This window comes from Struthio camelus, chromosome 9 (assembly GCF_040807025.1).
Source record: "Struthio camelus isolate bStrCam1 chromosome 9, bStrCam1.hap1, whole genome shotgun sequence".
NCBI classification, from domain to species: Eukaryota; Metazoa; Chordata; class Aves; order Struthioniformes; family Struthionidae; genus Struthio; species Struthio camelus.
In genome coordinates this window covers 12,955,512-12,975,879 of record NC_090950.1, presented here as the reverse complement: position 1 = coordinate 12,975,879, position 20,368 = coordinate 12,955,512, and the positions used below count along the sequence as shown (strand labels likewise).

The 20,368-nt window shown below is 38.8% G+C and overlaps 1 protein-coding gene across 1 annotated transcript in view; it reads left to right on the top strand.

Annotated features, from left to right (window-relative positions):
* The window catches only part of CUL3 (cullin 3), a 62,015-nt gene that overhangs the window by 11,811 nt on the left and 29,836 nt on the right, over nt 1-20,368 (top strand). Inside the window, exons 2-3 of the mRNA XM_068954153.1 lie at nt 7,093-7,290; nt 18,111-18,224. Coding sequence (XP_068810254.1) covers nt 7,093-7,290; nt 18,111-18,224 — 312 coding nt within the window. The remainder of the gene's footprint in view (nt 1-7,092; nt 7,291-18,110; nt 18,225-20,368) is intronic.

Sequence of the window (20,368 nt, the reverse complement as noted above, 5' to 3'; positions counted from 1 at the left end):
TAGGAAAGAGAAATTAGTATGTAATCTTTGTTTAAATTTGGTCAGTTTCCTGAACCTGTCAAAACCATTGCTTCAGTATGACAGTTGCTGTCTATTTGTCTTTTTTATTTGTCTATTTGTCTACTTGTCTTAAACTTTTCATATAGAGTGTTGAACAACTATTGTGCGGTTTGCCTATAAAGCAGATAAATGTTGCCATTTGCTAGGAGGAGCAAATCCCCTCCCCCCCCAACCCCCCACTTTAGGTTTATTAGGAAAGGAAGTTCTTAGAGAATATTACAGTTTGCTGTAGAACTTATTTAAAAAAAACCAGACCCCTTCCTCTTGAGGCCCCAACCACAAAACAGTGCTAGTTTTGTAATGAGACCAACTGTGCCCTGAGACAGTGCCTTGGAGGTAGACCAAGTCTGTCAATCACTAGGAAGGAGGTGTGACTCCATCTTTTAAGAAATAATCGGTTTTTAAACTGTTTACCTGTTCATCTGCATGCAGGCAGAATAGCTTTTCATTGCTGCGTTTAAATAAATGCAACAGAGAAGGAAAAGGATTTTGCCTTAAATCCTGCAGTTTTGGAGTTCTGTTTTAATTGATAAAGAGGTCTGTGTGGGTCTGTCTTAATTGTGAATTCTGCTTGCTTACAATTCTGCTTTTGCTGAGCAAAGCCTGGAAGAGCTGGATATTGTGGTTCCTGCATTTCCACTACTGACTGAGTTCTTTCATGGAGTCCTGCCCACTTTGCAGGGGCTTGAGCCCTTTTGGCTCGTTTTGGTCCATTTTTCTCCCAGCCTCTATGGGGAGATTCTTAGCACTGGTTACTCTGCTAATTTTTTGAGCCTAGAATGCCAGCACAGTGCAGGCCATTAATACTCCTTGCAGCTGGAAACTGGAGAAGCCTAGTATAAGGGTAGCCTACCAAAACAAGAGTAAGGCTTGAACATCAAGGAACGAGCGAAGAACAAGCGACAGGTGATGAAAGTGGTGCCAGTACTGAGAAATGATAACTGGAAGATGCCATAAACAATCTATAGATACTGATTTTTTTTTTTTTTCCACGCACCCTCTGAGGGAGTATAACAGTGCAGTAGACATTTCCTGACACTCCTAGAAGATGTAGAAGATATTGTATCCTCATCTCCAATTGTTGTGACGAGTCACCTAGGAGCAAAAATCTGGTTATTAAGACCAGTTTTGGTGACACACTGCTATGGCTTTCTAATAACTCCTGCAGCAAATGGCTAAAATGGAGTGACCTAGATGCAAAAGAACAGTAGGAAGGTCAAGGTGCTCCTTACTTCCTTCTTTCTATCCCTTCTCTTAGCTTTCATTCATGTTTTTCCATTTGTAACAGTCAAAAATCTATTCAGATAGTCCTGTTGAGGAGTATTGTGCCTGATGTATCTGGTTGTCAGAGGTTAGTTGTTTTTATTTGTGAATGTGTTATGAAATAGTGGAGTTCTTAACTAAAAATGTTTCTTGGGCAATGAAGTGTAGCCTGTGCATCCTCTTGTTGATATGCTGATATCTACATACTGATGAAGATTTCAAACTTCAGAGGATTGTGAATATTGAGCTCTCCATGTATCATTAATGGGAATGCATTGCGTCTGCTCTGTAGTTGAAGAATTTCTATTTCCATATCCTAATGTGCTGGTTTTTTAGAGATATTCATGGAGCAAACACTAGGAGGTATACCTCTGTCATTGTACATTCTTGTCTTTTAAATTAACACCAGTATTGGAAGGATTTGTAAGAATTCCGATAGTGATAAGGTTCTGAAACAGGAAAGGTGTCACTCCTGCTTTTTTTTCTGCATTACCTCAGCCAAGATTTGTCCGGGATGAAGGATCAAGGCAAAGGATGCTAAGCACTATGTAACAGATTATTTAATACCATCCTAATGAACTCTCTGTCTTGGAATGGAAATGAAGACTACTGGTTTTGTGTCTCTTGCCCTGCAGATCAGGACCCCTGTGATGGTACAGTTCTAGGTGGCAGCTGTCAGCTGCTGCTTGGTTTGTCCCCTGACCCATAGGGAAGGCTGCAATTACCAGTTGCAAATGCTTACTCGGAGAGCTGCTAACCGACTTTACTAACTAACTTTAATTGTTGGTATCCACTCACTTCCTTCAAGGCAGAGAGAGCATAAGCACTTGCAGTCTGTGGTTATAGACAGGTGTCACTCCAGTGCTCTGGAGTATTAGACCTAGAGGATGTCATGGGGGGGGAAAAAAAAAGTTAGGGGTTGTTGCATTTTGCAAAATTTTGAGAAACGTTGCTTTGCAGTAATCATTCCTAAATTAATCCATTTCATGTGGTGGTATATAGAATGGTGGTAAACACTGTGCAGCTAGTCTGTAGAAACATGTTGAGGAGTAATATTTGCAACTTAATTTTAAGTAAAAATCTGATGGGAGCGTGTTTACAGTGTATTAAAACTTCTGAGTATTAACAGTGGCCTGTTTGACCTGAGATGTTTGAGAGAACTTCACAGAACTCGTCTAGAGACTTTTGTTGCAGGAAGGATAAGAAGCTGTGACGCTAGTTTTGTGAGTACCTGTTGATATGCCTCCTGTTTCTGCTGGTGGGTAGATCTCTGTGGATACCCGTACAGAGATTCTGTAGGTCGTTTATTACCTCTTCCTCCCTTCTGTCTTAGCCATCTTTTCTTTAAGAAGGCTAAGCAGCTACTCCCAATAAGAACTGGCAAGAATTCAGTAGGTTCTTAACGGTTTGCTCCTTTAACTGCCTTTCCCTCCACTCACAGCACTTCAGACATGGTTGTCTAAGAAAGAAGTTCTATAGTGTGAAGGCAAAATGACCAAAAGACAACTGAAATAGAGAAGAATATGAAATGAGCTTGCGTTCAAGGGGAAACATTGTTGAAAAAGTTGTGTAGAATGGAAATCAATCCCCAAAGCATTTAGTCCTATACAAAGTTATCTGGATTTCCGGTGGTGGATCTGTTTCATGTTCTGCCTGAGTCTGGGAGTTTCAGTGTTGTTCTTTAGCTGCAGGTGTAAAAGATTGGTAAAAAACGCCTTGTGGCAGCGATAGCCACAAGTAGTTAGTTTATCATCTTCTTCACCAGTGCATTTCAGTTGGAAGACCAGTACTGGCAGTTTTAATAGCTCACCCTTACTCAAGAAGCCCTGGTTGTCTTGCTTCCTTGGTGTACAGCTGTAACCTATGTTACAGAGGGAGCTAATATTCTTTTATATGAATGGATATATGTTAATACCCAGACAGCTGGAATCTAGCCGTTTGCCCCTTTTGATTTAAGGAGTGCTAATGAAGTTATTCAAAAGAAGTAATGTCAATAATGTTAGCTCCTAAGAAAGGAGTCACTAAGCAGCCAATTCAGGACCCTTTTTAGCTTTATTTATCGGGGTCTTGCTCTTTAGGTGATAAATGCAGTAGATTACTGACAGTGATAGTTGGTTCTGTCTCAATTTTTAGTAGGATAGAGAAACATCTAAGAAAGGGCTTAGATATAGCTGATCCTGTGTTGAGGCAGTACTGTGAAATAGAGGACCTTGTCATTTTTTGTGTACTTTCTTTTTCTATGATACTATAGTACTTCATGTACAATGATGTTGTAGTCTAATTACCTCAAGAGATTCTTTGGCTATGTTTTGTGTTCAGATGTTTGTGTTTGAGATACATCTTTGCGTCATTGGCATTAGGGCAGCGGTGTTTGGAAGTTTTCCAGCTAGTGGTTTCTTACAAAGTTGAACAGCCGTGTCTCCTGCTAGTACCAGGCTTGACCTTTCTTGCATTCCCCAAGAAAGGTAATCTTCAGGTGACCTGGCATAAATGAACACGTTTCCTCTTTTTAGACATTGACTTCTTCATGTCTTTGTGAATCTGGGTTCACAAGCGTGACAACTGTATTACAATTGTGCAAGCCAGTTTTAAAATATAACGATAAAGAGTTTACAATAAATCTGGGAATGAGCATGGAGTAGCACATAGGCTCTGATCTTGTATTCAGTTTTGTGGATCACTTAGATGCTTTGTTGTTGGTAGGGATCTAGAGCGGTGTAAATCTTCACTGTTGGATCAGACTGCAGGATTAGGATCATAGTTTTTTAACAGTGGTGTTAGAGAAGCTGTTTTACAGAGTTCTGAAGATTTAAAAATGTTTTAGTAGCATTACAAAGTAGTTCTACATTAATTTTTTTTAGAAATGTCTGTGCAAGTCTGATTTAAGAAAGGGAACAAAAAGAGATGAACCTGCAAGTTAAATAATCCAAGCGTAGAACTAGTCACTGACTTTTTTTGTATAGTTTTGAAGACGATAACACAGGAGCAGCTTTTCTGTTCCATAGCTGGACAACTTTTCAAAGTGAAGAGAAAATGATCATGTATTTTTGCTAAAACTTTACTGTGTGACACAGTGCAGTTATTTAAAATATTAGGAATCTTTGATTTGCTAGAAAACACTGCTGAAAAAACAAGCCAGTTAAGTTTGATGCTTTTCAGAAGACAGTACTCTTCTAACTTGATGTCCTAGCACTTTAGCAAACCTGTATCTCAAAAAGCCACACAGATGATATTAATCTAAAGCAAGTCAGTAAGTGGTAGAAAGCTCTGTGTTAACGTGTAGTGAGTTTGGAGAAATAGTCTTGCAATCTTTTTTTAATAGTATTTGATTTGAAAGTAGAAGCAATGAACAGTTTGTTTTTAACTTTTACCTGAACAGATCTGAATTATTAGATGTACTGCTCATGTGCAACAGATAAAAACACTTACTGACTGAACGCACAAGAAATAGCAATGCTGTAATATCTCCTCAGACTAGTAGTCTATGATTTGCCTGATTTATACCGATTTTTTTTTAATGTGATGAGGCAGTTAAATTGCAATTGAGATCAAAAGGTCGTCATGTTGGCTGAGAGATTTTTGTGATTAGCAAGGGGAGAAATGATATAGGTAGGTGTTGATTTGAGTCTGTGCTTTCTTTGAAAATAAAACTTTTTTTTAATAAAAAACTGAGAAGCTTTCACTTCGACCTCTGTAATATTAAACGGTTGCCTTCATTAGCAGTACTTGTAAAATTGCTTGTTCAGGAAAGCTTTAGAAAATCATTTCCCTGAAGCGACACCAAAGTACCAAATGCAAATTAAAAAGAAAAATCTGTCAATATTATAGATAGCAGGGTGTGTGTGTGTGGGGGGGGGGGGGTTGAAACGCCTAGAGATTCAGCCGTTTTTCTTTGCTGCTTTGGATTATTGCTTTTTGGGAGAAAGGAGGCTAAGAATTTCTAAAAGTGTTTGCAGTTCTGCTTGGTTTTATATACAAATTGGCATAACTCTTAGGTTTCGTAGACATACAAATTAGTAGGTTGATAGCTCTGGTACTAGGAGAGTGAAAAAGTAGTAAATTGTAGAGCGTGTGATGTGTGTGGGGGGGGGGGTTGGTTGGTTTGTTTGTTTTTAATCGTGAAAACCTTTTATACTTAACTGAAACTCCCAAACACTAGAAAGATAGAGGAGTATATGTGTCTTTTGGTTTTCTTCACCACGTTCTCCCTCCAAGGGATTGAATGACCTCACCTTATTATGAGTTTTATTTTTAGTGACTAGAAAACTTGATATTCTGACATTGAATCTAAAAGTGTCTTTTTAATTAAAGAAGTTCTAAATATTGTTACATTTGGTTACAAATGCAGGCAAACCTAGTCTTCCTTGTCCTTCCTTCCACTCTTCCTGTAGTGTTTTTCAGGTGGAAGAAGAGGGAGAAGAGAGGTAGAATAGTGTTGGTCATGCTGTTCCTCTATAATGTCATACCATTATTCTTTACTGTGTTATTACTTTCTGCTTTCATATTCAAGGCTGCTTTGAAAATATGGGTAGACCCAAAAATATTTTATTTCTCTACAGTAATGCTCAGAATAGTAACTTTTTTTGTTCTTCAGCCATTGTCTTTGGATGTAAAATGTTAGATAAATTCATTTTTGTATAAACTAAACTGAATTTACTTTAAACGTTGCACTTCAAATTGTTTCAGTTAAAATGTATTTTTTCTCAGTTGAGTGATGACACTTGAGTATATTGTAAACTTCGTGTAATGGCAACAGCACACATCTTGTTGCTGCACTTACTGAGCCTCTGCAATCCCAGGTACCGCTTTATCCATAAAGCATCATGTTTTGAAGCCCTTTGTTTTAACAAATGGTTTGGATTGATAAAACACAATTGTGAATTGATTAACTCTATGTGATACATGGTTGAAGGCAAAAAAAAATGGTTTACTGTTATACTGAGATTTTTTTTTAAAGAGCTTCTCTCTTTCACTGAACTTCTCTTTATTTGGTATATTTACTAAAGTATATATTGTGTGAATAACAGATCAAGCTGGTGCGCATTCTGCTTACAGTTCACTATATATCTTTTAGAAAGTCATTTAATCTTCTTTGTGCAATAGAAATATGTTCTATATAGCTGGTAATTTTAGAGATTTGTTTTTTTTTCTGGGAACACCCCTAAGTATTTAAATACACTGCAATATCTCTGTAGTAGGTGCATAATACTCTGGCCATTAGCACATTGCTGTAAATAAAGAAATACCTAGTTAGCTCAAGCAGGTGGCTAAATAAGGTTGCTGACCCTGTGTCAAACATTATTGTCTTTTATTGTACAAATTAATTTGGAGTCTGATTAAGCAGCTCAGTGTTGTAGTATGGTTTGTAAGTTGCCAAGTGGCGTGTTAGCATGAGAGGAACATGAATGGACCATCAGCTGTTACACTGGGGAGGAAAAGTAGGGAAGAGGCTAGTAATGTCCATGGTCACCCACCTCTCCCTGCTGCGCGTACTCCGCTGTTGCATTCTGTGGACTCACAGATCTAAAGGAGAAAACATTTGGCCTTTTAAAATGATGCTTTTCATAACTATTTCTTGAAACTCCCACTGGTTTCGTCAACACTGTTTTTGTTTTGCTGAAATTTGAGAAACCTTGTGATCTTGAAATTAGCAAAATGTGGCAGAAGCAATTACTGCTGACAGCAGGAAGCAGTTTCAACTTCTGAAGATAACTTTCTGTAGTGGTCTTTCTTGATTCTAAACTATTATTATTCTTTTTAATGTTACAGATGACCATGGACGAGAAATATGTAAACAGCATTTGGGATCTCCTGAAAAATGCAATCCAAGAGATCCAGCGCAAGAACAATAGTGGCCTCAGTTTTGAGGAGCTATATAGGAATGCGTATACTATGGTGTTACATAAACATGGAGAAAAACTCTACACTGGACTAAGAGAAGTGGTCACTGAGCATCTCATAAACAAGGTATGTAATTTTAGGAATTGAAGTCTCTTACTGATACGGGAGAATTATGTATAGTTATTTACTTGACAAAGATCTAACTTTGTTATATTACCTTGGGTTGAAATCATATTGCTGTGCTCAAAAATGCTCAGTTTAGAGCTAACTTCCAGCTTAAATGATGTCATATTCCAGATACCGTTTGCTGTAAATTACTGACGGAGAATGGACCGTAGCAAGTATTTTAAAATGTAAAACAGGAAACAACTTCAGCGAAGCATCACTGCTGAGATCTGGGCTTTGTCAAAAAGATTCGTGGCCTTCTGGTGGCATTTTGTGACTTTCTCAGATAAAGTTTTTATTTGCTTTCCGGTCAGTTTTTTCATCTGTGGAACAAAATAAATACCAATGTAAAAACTTCTTTGTTATGGGCTAATGAACTAATTCACGATTTAATGAAAGAGTTGTGCTGGGATTACACTATTTAAAGAGGCGGTAGGCAGTGTGCAAAAGCATCAGCTCAGCAACAACAAAAGTCCTGAGTAGTCTGCATTCTGTCATTTCAGCCTTTTCAAAACTGTGTAATTCAGTCCAAATTACATGCAGAAACAAAATGTTTCTGAAGATATGTCATCTGAGAAAAGGGCTCTTCATACCTCATGTTAAATGATGGACCTGCTTCTCTTCTGTCTTTGTGAGGAAAAGTTTAGGGTTGATAAATAAGTATATTATTGAAATGAAGTTAAACTTCACTTTTTCTGAGTCCAGATAATATTTAGAGATAACAAGATTGTAGATCTCGGGGAAATGCCTATACTTGCTCCGTGCAGTAAAACCCATACCTACAGTCTTTGGGAACAGATGCGTGTCCACTTTGACCCCGTACACTGGCTGTGGGTCCAGATGGAATATCACATTTTTGTCCTGTAATTGCAAGGTTTGATTAGGGAAGTCATACACCATCACGTATCTTGCATGATTACTTCTGCCTGGATTGCAAAAAGAATGGAGGGGAGGTTTATTTAGAAATGATACATAATGTTTAGGGAGTTTTTTGCTCCTATTAAATGGAGTTAATGCTGTCACCATGCAGGGAAAGCAGCTGTTATTGCTGTGGCACAGACGAAAGGAATTTCTGATCTAAAATCCTAGTTTTAAGAGGTGCGGTCCAGGCAAGTGTAGTTCAAAAAAAAATGCTTTGAATATGAGGCTTTTTACTGTTTTCATGAGAGGAAATATCATGTATGAAGTGGCTAAATAATTTATAGCTCTGTTGTGTAATTGTAGCACATCTGTGCCTCTCAAACACTTGTTTTCATAATACACGCATTCATAATCTATACTATTCATATAGAAACTGGCAAATGGCTGAGGCTTTGTGTGCCTTGTGTATGCTTGTGCTTACAGTCTATACTTGATAATAATTAGGACACTAAACTTTTGGGTTTGAGTTCAAATCCTGGTTTAAACTGAGGAAAGTTCCCTGTCGTTGTTGCTAACTATTCTACTTATTTAAATTATCCATATGCAAAATTCGTTATTCTGGAGCATTGATTGTGTCAAATGGTCAAAGAGCTGAAGATCCTGTAAGTTTATGTTATCACTGCAGTGGCTGAGAATCTTTTACAGGTGTTGATGTAGAGAAAAGTCTTTCTGACACTTAATGCTGTTTTATCTGATGCTTTAAAAAACATTCTCTGATGCTCCAGTGCTGTGATCTTTAACCTGATTAATCAAAAGGTATCTGTGCAAGGAAAACATAAGAACAGATGACTAAAAACTTAGAGAAAATGCATAGGGTTGAAGTAGTTTTTTAAATAAAAAGGCTGAATAATGAGTTTTTGTAGTTAAATACAGTTAATTTTAGAATGGCTAAATTATTTGAATGTCTGGTAACAGAATCACAGAATGGTTTAGGTTGGAAGGGACCTCTGGAGATCATCTAGTCCAACCTCCCTGCTCAAGCAGGGACCTCTAGAGCATATTTCCCAGGATGACATCCAGACGGGTTTTGAATATCTCAGCGAAGGAGACTCCACTGCTTCTCTGGGCAACCTGTTCCAATGCTCTGTCACCCTCACAGTGAAGAAGTTTTTTCTCAGGTTTAGGTGGAACTTCCTGTGGTTCAGTTTCTGCCCGTTGCCTCTTGTCCTGTCGCTGGGCACCACGGAGAAGAGGCTGGCCCCATCCTCTTGACACTCCCCCTTCAGATACTTCTGCACGTTGATGAGATCCCCTCTCAATCTTCTCTTCTCCAGGCTGAACAGGCCCAGCTCTTGCAGTCTTGCAGTAACGCCCCCCTATAAGTTAAATCTTTCCAGGAAGGAAAAAAAAAAGGGGGAGACTTCCTTCAAAAAATCCTGACAACTTAAGAAGAAAGAAAAAAGGAAAAAAAGAAAGAAAAAAAGAAAAAATAGACTATTCTTAGATTCAAAGCTACTTTTCGTTGGAGTTTGCTTGAGGATGTTGTGTTGGAGTAGTTATAGCCAGAAGTATGGAAAAAAGTTTGTTCTTTATTAAGAATCAGATCAGTTCTGAAATGGCACCTCATGATTGTGTCATAAGTACTAATTTGTGAGACAGATTAAAAACAATGTTTGTCTGTTTACCCTCACATTTTGAATAAGAGAAATTTTAAAGTAATCTTCTATTTTCAGGTGCTCTTTCCAGGAGTAGTTCCCCTGTTAAATATTAGGTAGCTTTTTAATAATAAGTGTTCTAGCTACCAGTCTTTGTAAAGTTATGTTCAAAGAACACAAGGTGGATGCTGGAGTTTGAGAGGGGGGAATTTTGCCAACTAAAATGTTGTTCATTGAAATCCATTAACTTTTATCAAAATGAAAATGGCAGAACTGTTTAGGTTTCAGTAAACGGCAGACAGGCAGTGCTTCGGAGGAGCCAAACCCAAATTTTAAATAGCTGGACTCCTTGAAACAGAATTGCCTTTTGCTGTCCGCATCTACTGGTTACCCTTGTGCAAGCAAGTTACATTCCTGTAGTATTCCAGTCATGCTGGACAACTAGAATAGATGCAGAGACTAGGTAGGGGTAACGTATTTATTCAGGTGTTTTTACAGGTAGTTGTCAAGTTTGGAATGCAAGAGTTTAGTTTTGGTGTGCCGTAGTCAAGAGCTGTATTTTTCCTTTATGCTTGTTTAATTGCTAGATGAAAGTTGTGTTTGCCCAGCATTTTTACTAGAAAGAAACTAAACACTTAAAAGCAGAAAACTCTTTAACTTCTAAACAAAAAAAAAAATTAATACCACATGCTGTCTTTACAGCCTGTTTATTTGTAAATGAAGTGGTAGGTGCAAACATGGTTAATATATGTATACGGGATGTAAGCACACAAGCAAGGTACTGTGAAGTATGCATGGTTTTGAACTTGCAGACCCTCACCAGCTTGTAATTACAGTTGCCATGTTCTGGCTGCTTGATGATGGAAGTAGTAAGCCGGGTAGCCAGGTAGAATCATTGATAGCAATGAGCTGCCTTGAACTATCTTGCATTTAGCACCAGATGAGGACGTGCTACACCTGTCTTTGCCTGTCTGTTGGGATTATTATTAAACTTAATTTTATATGTATTATGCTTTAAAAATGACATTGAGTAAAAAGTACTAAAGCCTTTTGCCTTAATTCAGGTATAAAATGGTGTCTTTAATTCTTTTGCATCTGATGCTTCTTTGATTTCTCCTTATCTTCCCATTTGACAATCTTGTAGCTTCACGTGGACGCTCTTCCTTCACACATCTTGATCCTGATCTGTGCCCACATCACACAAGTACTGTAAAAGTTAAAGGCCTTTTTTGTTACTTTATTATTGAGAGCACAGATCAGTGAAGCTTAAGTTTACAGCTCTCGGAACCATTTGATAGGAAGCATAACCTATATTAGGGAAAAAATTAGAATTAAAAGTCTGGAAGTTAAAAATTCTGCAGGATATTTTGAGTTTCCTTCACTGGATTTCCCTAGATGACTCACACAGCATATCATAAATATTCTGTGAATTGTGCGTGTGAGAGAGTAAGCGATTGGTTGGCCGAGGCCAATACAGTATTTTTTGTGGGTAAGTAATGTGCTGGCATTATTGGTTCAAACATTTCAGTAACTGTGCTATATTGGAACATTACTGAAAAGGAAGAGATGCGTGGGATCCCAGAAATCTTGTCAAGTGCTTTCTTCTGTTACTGTCTGTGTCTGTGAAGGCATGCCAGGGTGCCTTCCACCCTTGTAGCTGTCTTTGTTGATCCGACTGATAAAGTTCAATAGAGACGGTGGAAGCTATCTCAGAAGAAGAATAGCGAAAGGCATGTGGGAAAGCCTGTAGTAAGGGGGACACAGTTCCTGGTCGTCATGAGGACATTATATTAGGTGCTGGAGGGCTGTATGGGACGCTGGTGCGGAAGGTATGGGGTGAAGGAAGTGTCTGCTCTGCTATGGGGCTTGTAAAGGGGTGCTTGGGATCCCCGGTGAGCTGGAAAGTTGGGCGTCATGGTGCTGCAGAGAGAAGGGGAGAGAGCAGACAGGAACCCCTTGCAGGGAGGTCAAGAGATGGTTTTCATGGGGTCTGTGAAACAGAGGGAGGTAGGAGCATGCTGTGTGAGTTGCTGTGTAGGAGGAGAAGGGATTCAGTGACCCTCAGGCTGTACTGTAAGCTGGGTGACAAGGTATGAAGTGTCATCTGTCCCTATCTTCATCTCGTCTTAATGACTTTTTTAAATAATCTTGCGAAAGTCCTAAATTACGTGGAGGTTGAAAGGGTGTGGGAAATTGCCAGAAAGTAAGAACAATTCATAATCATCAATATTTTTGTGGATTTGGGTTTTGACTTTTTTATTTTTATTTTTTTTCAGTGAAAGAACAGCAGCTGTGGGGGTAAACAAATATTTCTGGTGAAGTGTTAGTAAATATGTTAAGTTTCAAGTTCCAACTAAGTTAAGCTTTTAAAATATTATCTTTTAGACTATTTAAAACTTTTTTTGCGGAAGATGAAGTAACTCCATAATAAAAGATTTTGGATCTTTAGGCCTTTGTTTATTGCCTCTCCCCTCAGAAGGCTTGGGCTGTCTGGGGCAGTTGTTCCGTGCTGAGAATTACGCGACTGAATGATTCTTGCTGCTGCATCAGTGCAGAATGCTGTAAGAGAGAAAATGCTATGCCATAAGTCTGCATTGTGTGTGGTTAATAGAGGATTATTTAAAGGAATTGAAAACTATGCCAACATACTAGTCTTTGAGATGGGGGAAGGGGTTGCTGTGTTTCCTTAAAGCCATATTCAGTATAAAATACAGTAGAGGCAAAAGTCAATACGAGATTTCATCCTTGCAAATATAAGGAAACCTTACGTAGATTAATAATACGTTTTGTAGACTGTGTACGGACAGTCCTAGTTAAGCTGGATATGCCTGCAAACCCACTGCATGGCTTCAAAGATAGTGTCATAGAGATCACTACAAGCTCAGCTAATAGAAAGTAATGTTCTGCTGATAAAATTTTCGAGACTGAAATTTTCTTAAGGCTTTGGAAGAGCAGAAGGTACCTCTGAAAAGCTTCCTTGCCTGTAGAAGAGGGTGAACGTTCTTCCCCCCGCACCACTGCAAGTCATTATTTCCACCAAAGAGGTTTCAGTCATGCCTTTTGCATGGCTACAAGTGTTTTGTGTCTTACAGTACTTTTTTTTTTTCCTGTAATATTTGGGTGATTATGGAGAGTCTTTGCGTTCTACATTTAGAAATTAAGCATCATGTATCTCAAAGGGTACTTAATTTGCATAGGCAGCGCTATTTTCAATCTTCTGGCAGATTTTAAGAGATGAAATAGGTCTGTGACGTTGATGATTGGCCTCGTGGCCCATACAGTGGCTGTTTAACCCATTGTAACTGGACTGTTGTCGTAAGCGGTAACTTGATTGGCTTTTGTAGCACCTGAAATCAGGTTTTCAAGCCTATCTTGCAGCTTAAAATAAACTGATGGAAACAACATTGGAAGCTACACAGAGACTTGTCCCAGAGTGGCTTTGCGTAGGTAGCGCGGGACTCCTGTGTTCAGGACGCGCTTGCGGAGAGCTGCCTGGCACCCTGCGGGGAGAGGAGGCAGGTCCGAGACTTCCCCGGCCTGTCTGGGAGCAGCCGCCGTCGCTGCCGCCAGCCAGCCGCCCCGCGCTGCTAACCCTGGGTAAGCAGTTCCGCGCTGGCTCATCTAGTAGGATGGAAGCGTGTAATTATAAAGGCACAGTGGCTCACTGTTGCAAAGCTTTTTCGTCCTTGAAAAATTCTGTGATGGACTTGCATGCTTGGGTAAAGTTGATCAATCCCCGCTCAGATGATTTGTGCTTGTAAACTAGTCTTGCTTTTTAGTTTGGTCTTGGTAAGTCGTACTAGTGTGGTTGATCTAGAAAATACAGAAAAACAGTCTGTTCTAGAAAAACAGTCCTGAATTTTTTTCACCTTGATTAAAATACTGAAAGCAACCATCATATTTTTTCTCATTCTAGGAGACTGCTTGCTCTTTACAAGTTCGTTAGATGAAGTTTTTTAATGGATGTTTACATTTTAGCTTAAAAACTACATAAATCGGATGACAACAGTGCACACGCTTGGGAGCCTGAGGGATAAATGATGGTCACTATCAGAAAGTCTGAGGCAGCTGAGTAGTGCTGTCTGTGAATTACAACTGCCTGATGTGTTTTCCAGAAGCGAGGGGGAGACTGCTCAGGTCTGGGGAATAGGAGTTTTGAAGATTTCAGAGAGCTTTGAGCAATCCACAGGTACACCTAGATTCAGTCAGTATTAGCAGGGGGGCTGCTATGGAGATAAATTTCTGCTCCTTCCTGAGGAAAGGACAGAGTGCTTGGATGGTACGCCATGCTGTGTTTTTTGCCTTGCCCATATAAGTTTATGGGGTGTATATAGTAGCCTGCTGCATTGTGAAAATTATTTACTTTTCTGGGTTTTGTCTAATAATACTTAAAATAACAGAATGGTGTCTGTCAGCTGTTTGCAGTTGACGTTGAGGCAGGTTGCTGCTGCTTGTTACGTGTGTTTTGTTTGCCTGTTTGAATCCTCAGTACTGTAATTTACGCTAGTACACAACTGATTTTCGGTGTCTGAGTTCACTTGGGGACAGCAATCTATGAATGCGGTTTTTCTCTTTCTTTTTTTCTCCCCCTCCCCTTCGAAGGATATGGTATTACTGTATAGGTTTACTGTGAGTGGGGAGAAAAATTTCAAAACAGACAAAATTTTTTGTGCTAACACAAGGGTACAATTTAGAAATGTAATATCACATGTCACTCACTGACTGTACCAAACTGTCGTCTTGGCCACCCCCAAGAATCCTGGGGATGTGGGCAGTGTGACTCTGATCCTGTGCATTGGAAAGACCAGGAAGTGAGGGAGTATGCCAGGAAATGCTGTTGACCTGATTCTTACAAAATGGGCAAGAAGTTGCATTTTCCTCAACTGTGTTTTCATTTAGACCTTCAAGGGAAGGAAAAAAAGAACTTGAGAAGGTGATTAGCTTGAGCATATCCAGGGTGCTGGCATCTAGTGTTGGGAGTAAAATATATCTCCACATGAAATAAAAATACTGTATTTTCCAGGTATACAGAATGATTTTTGTGCAGAAAGATGGTTGGTTGTGGTGGGAGGTTGTCTGGCAGTGAAGAAGAGTAGAGCCTGCATGTTGGGAGCGTGTCTGTCCGGTTTGCTATCTCATTCACTGTATGTTGAAGCATGTGTCTTTGTCAGGTGAAGTTTTATAGGTGAAGTTTTGTAGAAGGAGTTGTCTGCTTTGGTTGTCATGTTGAAAACAATTGACAGCATAACAAGAAATTTAAGCTGTGTTCTCTGCCAAAATCCTACTCAGTTCTTCATAATATTGACAGGTGACTGGAGCTACGCTACAAGTTTTATTTGTTGTTTGATTTTTTTTTTCTTTTAGTCTTGTAAATTCATATTTTGCATTTTCATACTAGGCTTCGTCAAAATTACGGCATCGTGTCAGGTAAGCTAGCTCGTGTATGGGACGTAAGGAGGCAGGGTGTCAATGTGCCAGCAGTTAAACAGGAAAGTGACATAGTCGCAGTGACCTGAGCGTTAGGTATCACAAATTAATGGGACATGGCAGCTAGACTGTCAAAATACTTTGGATCTCAGATGTGGGGAAGTTGCATGGTCACAACGTTCGCATGATCACAAGAATAAATTACTCTTGGTTCTAGTTTAAATAAAATCTTTGAAACAATGGGCTGATTGCATCGAAGTAATCAGTGTCCTGTGGAGAAGGACTTCTGTATCGAGAAATGCAATTGGAGTTAGTATAGGTTATTTAACTGTGGACTTCATGGATTGTGAAAAGCCTGCAGTTAAATACCTTGTAGTATTCTGCATAAAGCATAGCTCCCATATGGTGTGAAATACTAGCTCAGCTACATATTGACTCTTAAGTCTGAAATACAGTGGGTTTAATCTGCACCTTAAGACAATAGGAGTATTTGTATCAAAAAACTGCCATGAGTTTGAAGCACTTCTCTTGAAATTTCCAAGTCCGTGTATGTGTGTATATTTGTTTTAAAATGATGGACTCTGAACTTCTTACCACCTGCAGATATGCCTTAGGATGACTTGGACATAACATGTAGTTCATATTGGTGAATGAATCACATGAATTGCTTGTGCATTGTTCATTATCTATTGACCGCTGTAAAAAGATGAAACTGCCTGGAACTTCCTGTGCTATGTAGTAACTTTCTTTGTACCTATTCAGAAAATTGTGTGTGTAAGGACTGCTTTTGGGGCGTGGGTTGGCAGAGGAGGAGCCAGGTGGAGCATTCTTGGACTCTTAACTATCAGCTTGGATCAAGACCATTGCTTCTTAGCCTCTGAGCATGCCTCTCTAGTGAGGCATACAGCTATATAAATATGGTATGAATCACAGCCATGATGGTTGTTCTTCATATTGCAATGTGGTGTGGAAGATCATCTCCCGTGCTACTACCTTAAGCTACTGGTTGTGTCTCGTCCTCAGCGCTGACTGTAGCACCGGTGGTAGCGGCTGCGGAGCTGTATGGGCAGCAGCTCCTTCCCTTTGCAGATTTTCCCCTACCGTGGAGACAAAGGGAGATGAGGTATATTTGCAACGATGTCCCTCCAGTACACAGAAAATACTGAAGTAGTAGCATTTGGTTTAGTTTCCTAGCAAGTTACTTGTATTGTGATGTAAGAGGAAAAAAAGGAAACTTTACTAAAGAGTAAAAATGTGTTTCCAATTTTGTTAGTTTAGAAAAACATCAAACTGAACAATTACTGGCCTTCAAACTGTTTGTTAGTAAGGTCAGTCTTTATTAGAAGTTAGTTAAAATCTGTACCTATTGAACCATTTACCTACTTAGGGGCAGATTTTAAGCCGTAGAATCCACTCCCCTCCTTACTGTCCTAGATCACTTTGTGTGTAGCTACAGGACCCAGCTGTGTGAGTATTGTGGAGCTGTAACAACCTGAAGCTATACCCCACCTGGATGTACCAGCCTTCGGTGTTCCTAAAGGGATGTCTGTCAGCACCTTCCCAAACATGCCTAAAGCTGTGCATGCTACTTCTATATTATCTCCTACTTTGCAGGCCATTGACTTGTCTTCATTTGAAAGAGGAACAGAAAATATTTCTTCAAACTTTCATTGAAAATTTTCATTTTTGTCATTATTGAAAGAAATACTAGAGTTGTTTTATCGTGTATGGAGAATTTGTAATAGATTATGTTTGCTAAAAGCCAGCTTTGAGTAAGCCGCTACATTTTTGTTCTTTAACGGGTATTCTTTTTTTCATAATGAGTGTCTGATGTTTCATGACAAATTCATCATTAAAGAGGGAAAAAAAGACCTTTTGCTGTCTGGAGTAGAACATAGCCTCTAGGTCCTGAAGGTTTATTAGCCAACTGATTAGATGCCTAGGCTCTGTATGTGTTCTAGTAGCCACGAAGCCACTTTATTCTGAAGAGGATGGTGGATTCAGGTGGCTTTTAAGTTACAACAGAGGGCAGAGTGTAAACTGTATCTTATCTCAGGTCAGTTCACACATTTTTAGATCTGGAATAAGTGTGTATGTGTGTTTAAACTTTCCTCAAATTTTTCTTTAAAATGGGTTTAAAGTTTGAGCGCTGCAGTACGACTACTGCATGAAAATCAAAACATGAGACTGGATGTTCTTTTTCATCAACAAAAAGCAGTAATGTCAAAAAGAAATGAAGCCTGAAGTTGATGGGACAAAAGAATCAACTAGTGAGGATTTTCTTTTGTTCTCTGGAGTCATAGCGATTATGAGCTATTAGTTTAAGAGTCTGATCTTTATGAAGTGAATGTTTCTTTTCAAAACCGTTGTTTGCTGCAACTTTATACTATCTTGGTGTGTTTTACTAAATGTTGCCATGACCAATTTTGAACCTGCGTGTGTTCCTGTTTGTGATATTTACTAGTACTACCCAATATTCTGAGATGATTTATGTTAGTTAAGGTAACGTTTCATTGAAACATGTCAGCATGGGAAATGAAATCTTTTAAGAAGCTGTATGAAGATAGTTGTAACACTTGCGACTTCAGCTATTCCTCTGAAGTTTAATATCCTTGGTTATTTTGTTGTCCTGTGAGTGTGTTGAAGTCAAATGCAAGGTAGAGGTGGTCAACACCTAGGAAAAGTGACAACTTTTTAGTGATATTCAGGGTAATAGAGGAGCAATGTTTGGGTTTGTTTGTTTTTACTTGTTTGTTTTTTAAGCCAACCTTATTAGTGCTTAAATGATGTGGAAGAAACTGATTTGGCTTTATGACAGTATATTCTTTTTTGTGATAGGTGCGAGAAGATGTGCTAAACTCCTTGAATAACAACTTTCTACAAACACTAAACCAAGCATGGAATGATCATCAAACAGCAATGGTGATGATTAGAGACATTCTGATGTATATGGTGGGTATTCCGGGATTCTGCTTTTTCACACGTTTAAGGTGATGCAGTTGTCTTTTGACACGGGAACAAATGAGGTGCGGGAATGAAAAGCCAGATATACTTAACGGTCTGCATTCTGTGAGAAACGGTTGACCTCGGACACAGACTGCTGAAAAGCCTGTATCAATGATGTGGTGCCAGAACCACGTTAATTCAAAAAAGGGCTTTTCTGCTATCATTTGTGGGCTTTAGGAATGGAATAGGCTTTCAGCAGCCAAACAGAAATAAACAAATAGTTGCTTTGGCATATGCAGCTTGTTTTTCTGAGACTGGGTGATCAACCTGAATTAAGTCATGATGGTAAACCTGAATTATAAGCACGATGATGTAAAGCCTCCTCAGGCTGCCTGGTATAGTCATTTTTCATTAAATTCCTATATTTGAAGAAGATGACTCTGTTTAGGTACAGTGTGTGTCCCTGGATAAATGTTAAATCTGAACTGAATCTTTTGTTGTTCATAAAGCTGATGACAGGATTACTCAGTATACATAAATTCCAATGATCTTTGGTTGGATGGTTTTAAAAGAAAACAAATAATTCCTTACCTGATAACTAACAGAACTAGCCTTTTTTTTGAGGAGGGAAGGCCTTACAGCTTTGCATCTGAGTTGTATTGTGTTTTACATTAGTAGGTTTATGTTTAAACTTCCAGAACAATATGCATGCTCTGAGGGCGCAGGAGAGTGCGTTCTTGTATACTCTGTAGCCAAAGTCTTAACTTGAGGAACAAAATGTTTTAACTGCAAACAGAAGGAAAATTAATTTAAAAAAAAATCTTTTAATTGGCTAACATGGTCATTTCCAGAGCTGAGTTCCATCTAGTCTCACCTATCGGCTAACTAGTTAATTTGATTAATTAGAATGTGACTTAGGAGGAGGGACACTAGTTAAAAACAAATAGCAGTCAAAAGCTCTTACTCCTAATTTTAACATTCTTAATGGAGAAAATTGGCAGAACATCTGAAGTTCTTTAAACACAACTTTTACTTTCTGTTAAATCACCTCTCAAGGAATAATTAAAATGTCAGAATAAAATGCTTGGGGACAACAGGTAATGCCTAATGGCCTTGAAAAGGCACATTTGACCTAGGAAGAGGATGAGAATACATTACACAGTACATGCACAGTGAGTGCTTTTTTGTGTACCTAATCTTTTGATTATTTTCTGAGCTAAAACTCATTAGCTTCTGTTTGTATGCAGCCAGAGCGGAAAAGCAGTCAGTTTCTGGTAAGTGCAGATCCTGGTTACAGCCCTCTGTATTTTGCAGAAAAGAAACATGTGTTGAAAGCCTGTGTGTTTTTTATATAAGAAACTTATATAAAGTGAAGGATAAGATAATGGTAGTGCTTTGCTTTTTTTTTTTTTTTTTTGGTCAAAAAGAAAGATGATAAATCAACAGTACAGTCTACTTAGTAACTGGAATTAGCATCTTATCTTGCAGCAATTAAAGACCTCATTTCATGCTATAAAATGAAACCTGTTTGAACTAGCTGTGAAGAAATCCTACTTGACTAATAAGCTACTAAAAGTTGAAGAATTCTGAGTAATTATTGTAGCTATGTAACTTAAACTTTTTTTTTAATGGGCTTATTACCTTTCCTTTTTCTTTTTTAGTTCAGAATAAAGCACATATCTAAAGATAGAGGGCTGAATAAAATGCCTTCAGTGATACTTAAAGATCCGAGTTGCTTATCTTGCCGAGAGATTCTCTAATCTATTTGTGAAGAACAAACGCAAATGAGTTGCTGATAGCTGCATCTGAACAGATTAAATGGGAAAACGAGAGAGGAACAGTATCCTCAAGAATGGTTAATTATTAGAATAATGGAACGGAGCCAGTGGTGAATTTTCAGAGACATCAGAAGATGTAATCCGGAGCTTTCTAGGGGAGCAACTGTTACATTTTAGCCAAATACTACTTAACGTGTCGGTACAGGAGGTGCTGAATTGCTCCAAGATACATAGGTGGTCAAACCGAACGATGCAGTGCTGTCTGCTGCCTCTTAAAGTCAATAAGTGGTTGATCCCTAGATGGTGTTAGAGGCTGTTTCTGATTTAGTGTGTTTACCAGTGTGTTGAGGACCAAGTAGTAGTCCTGTGCCA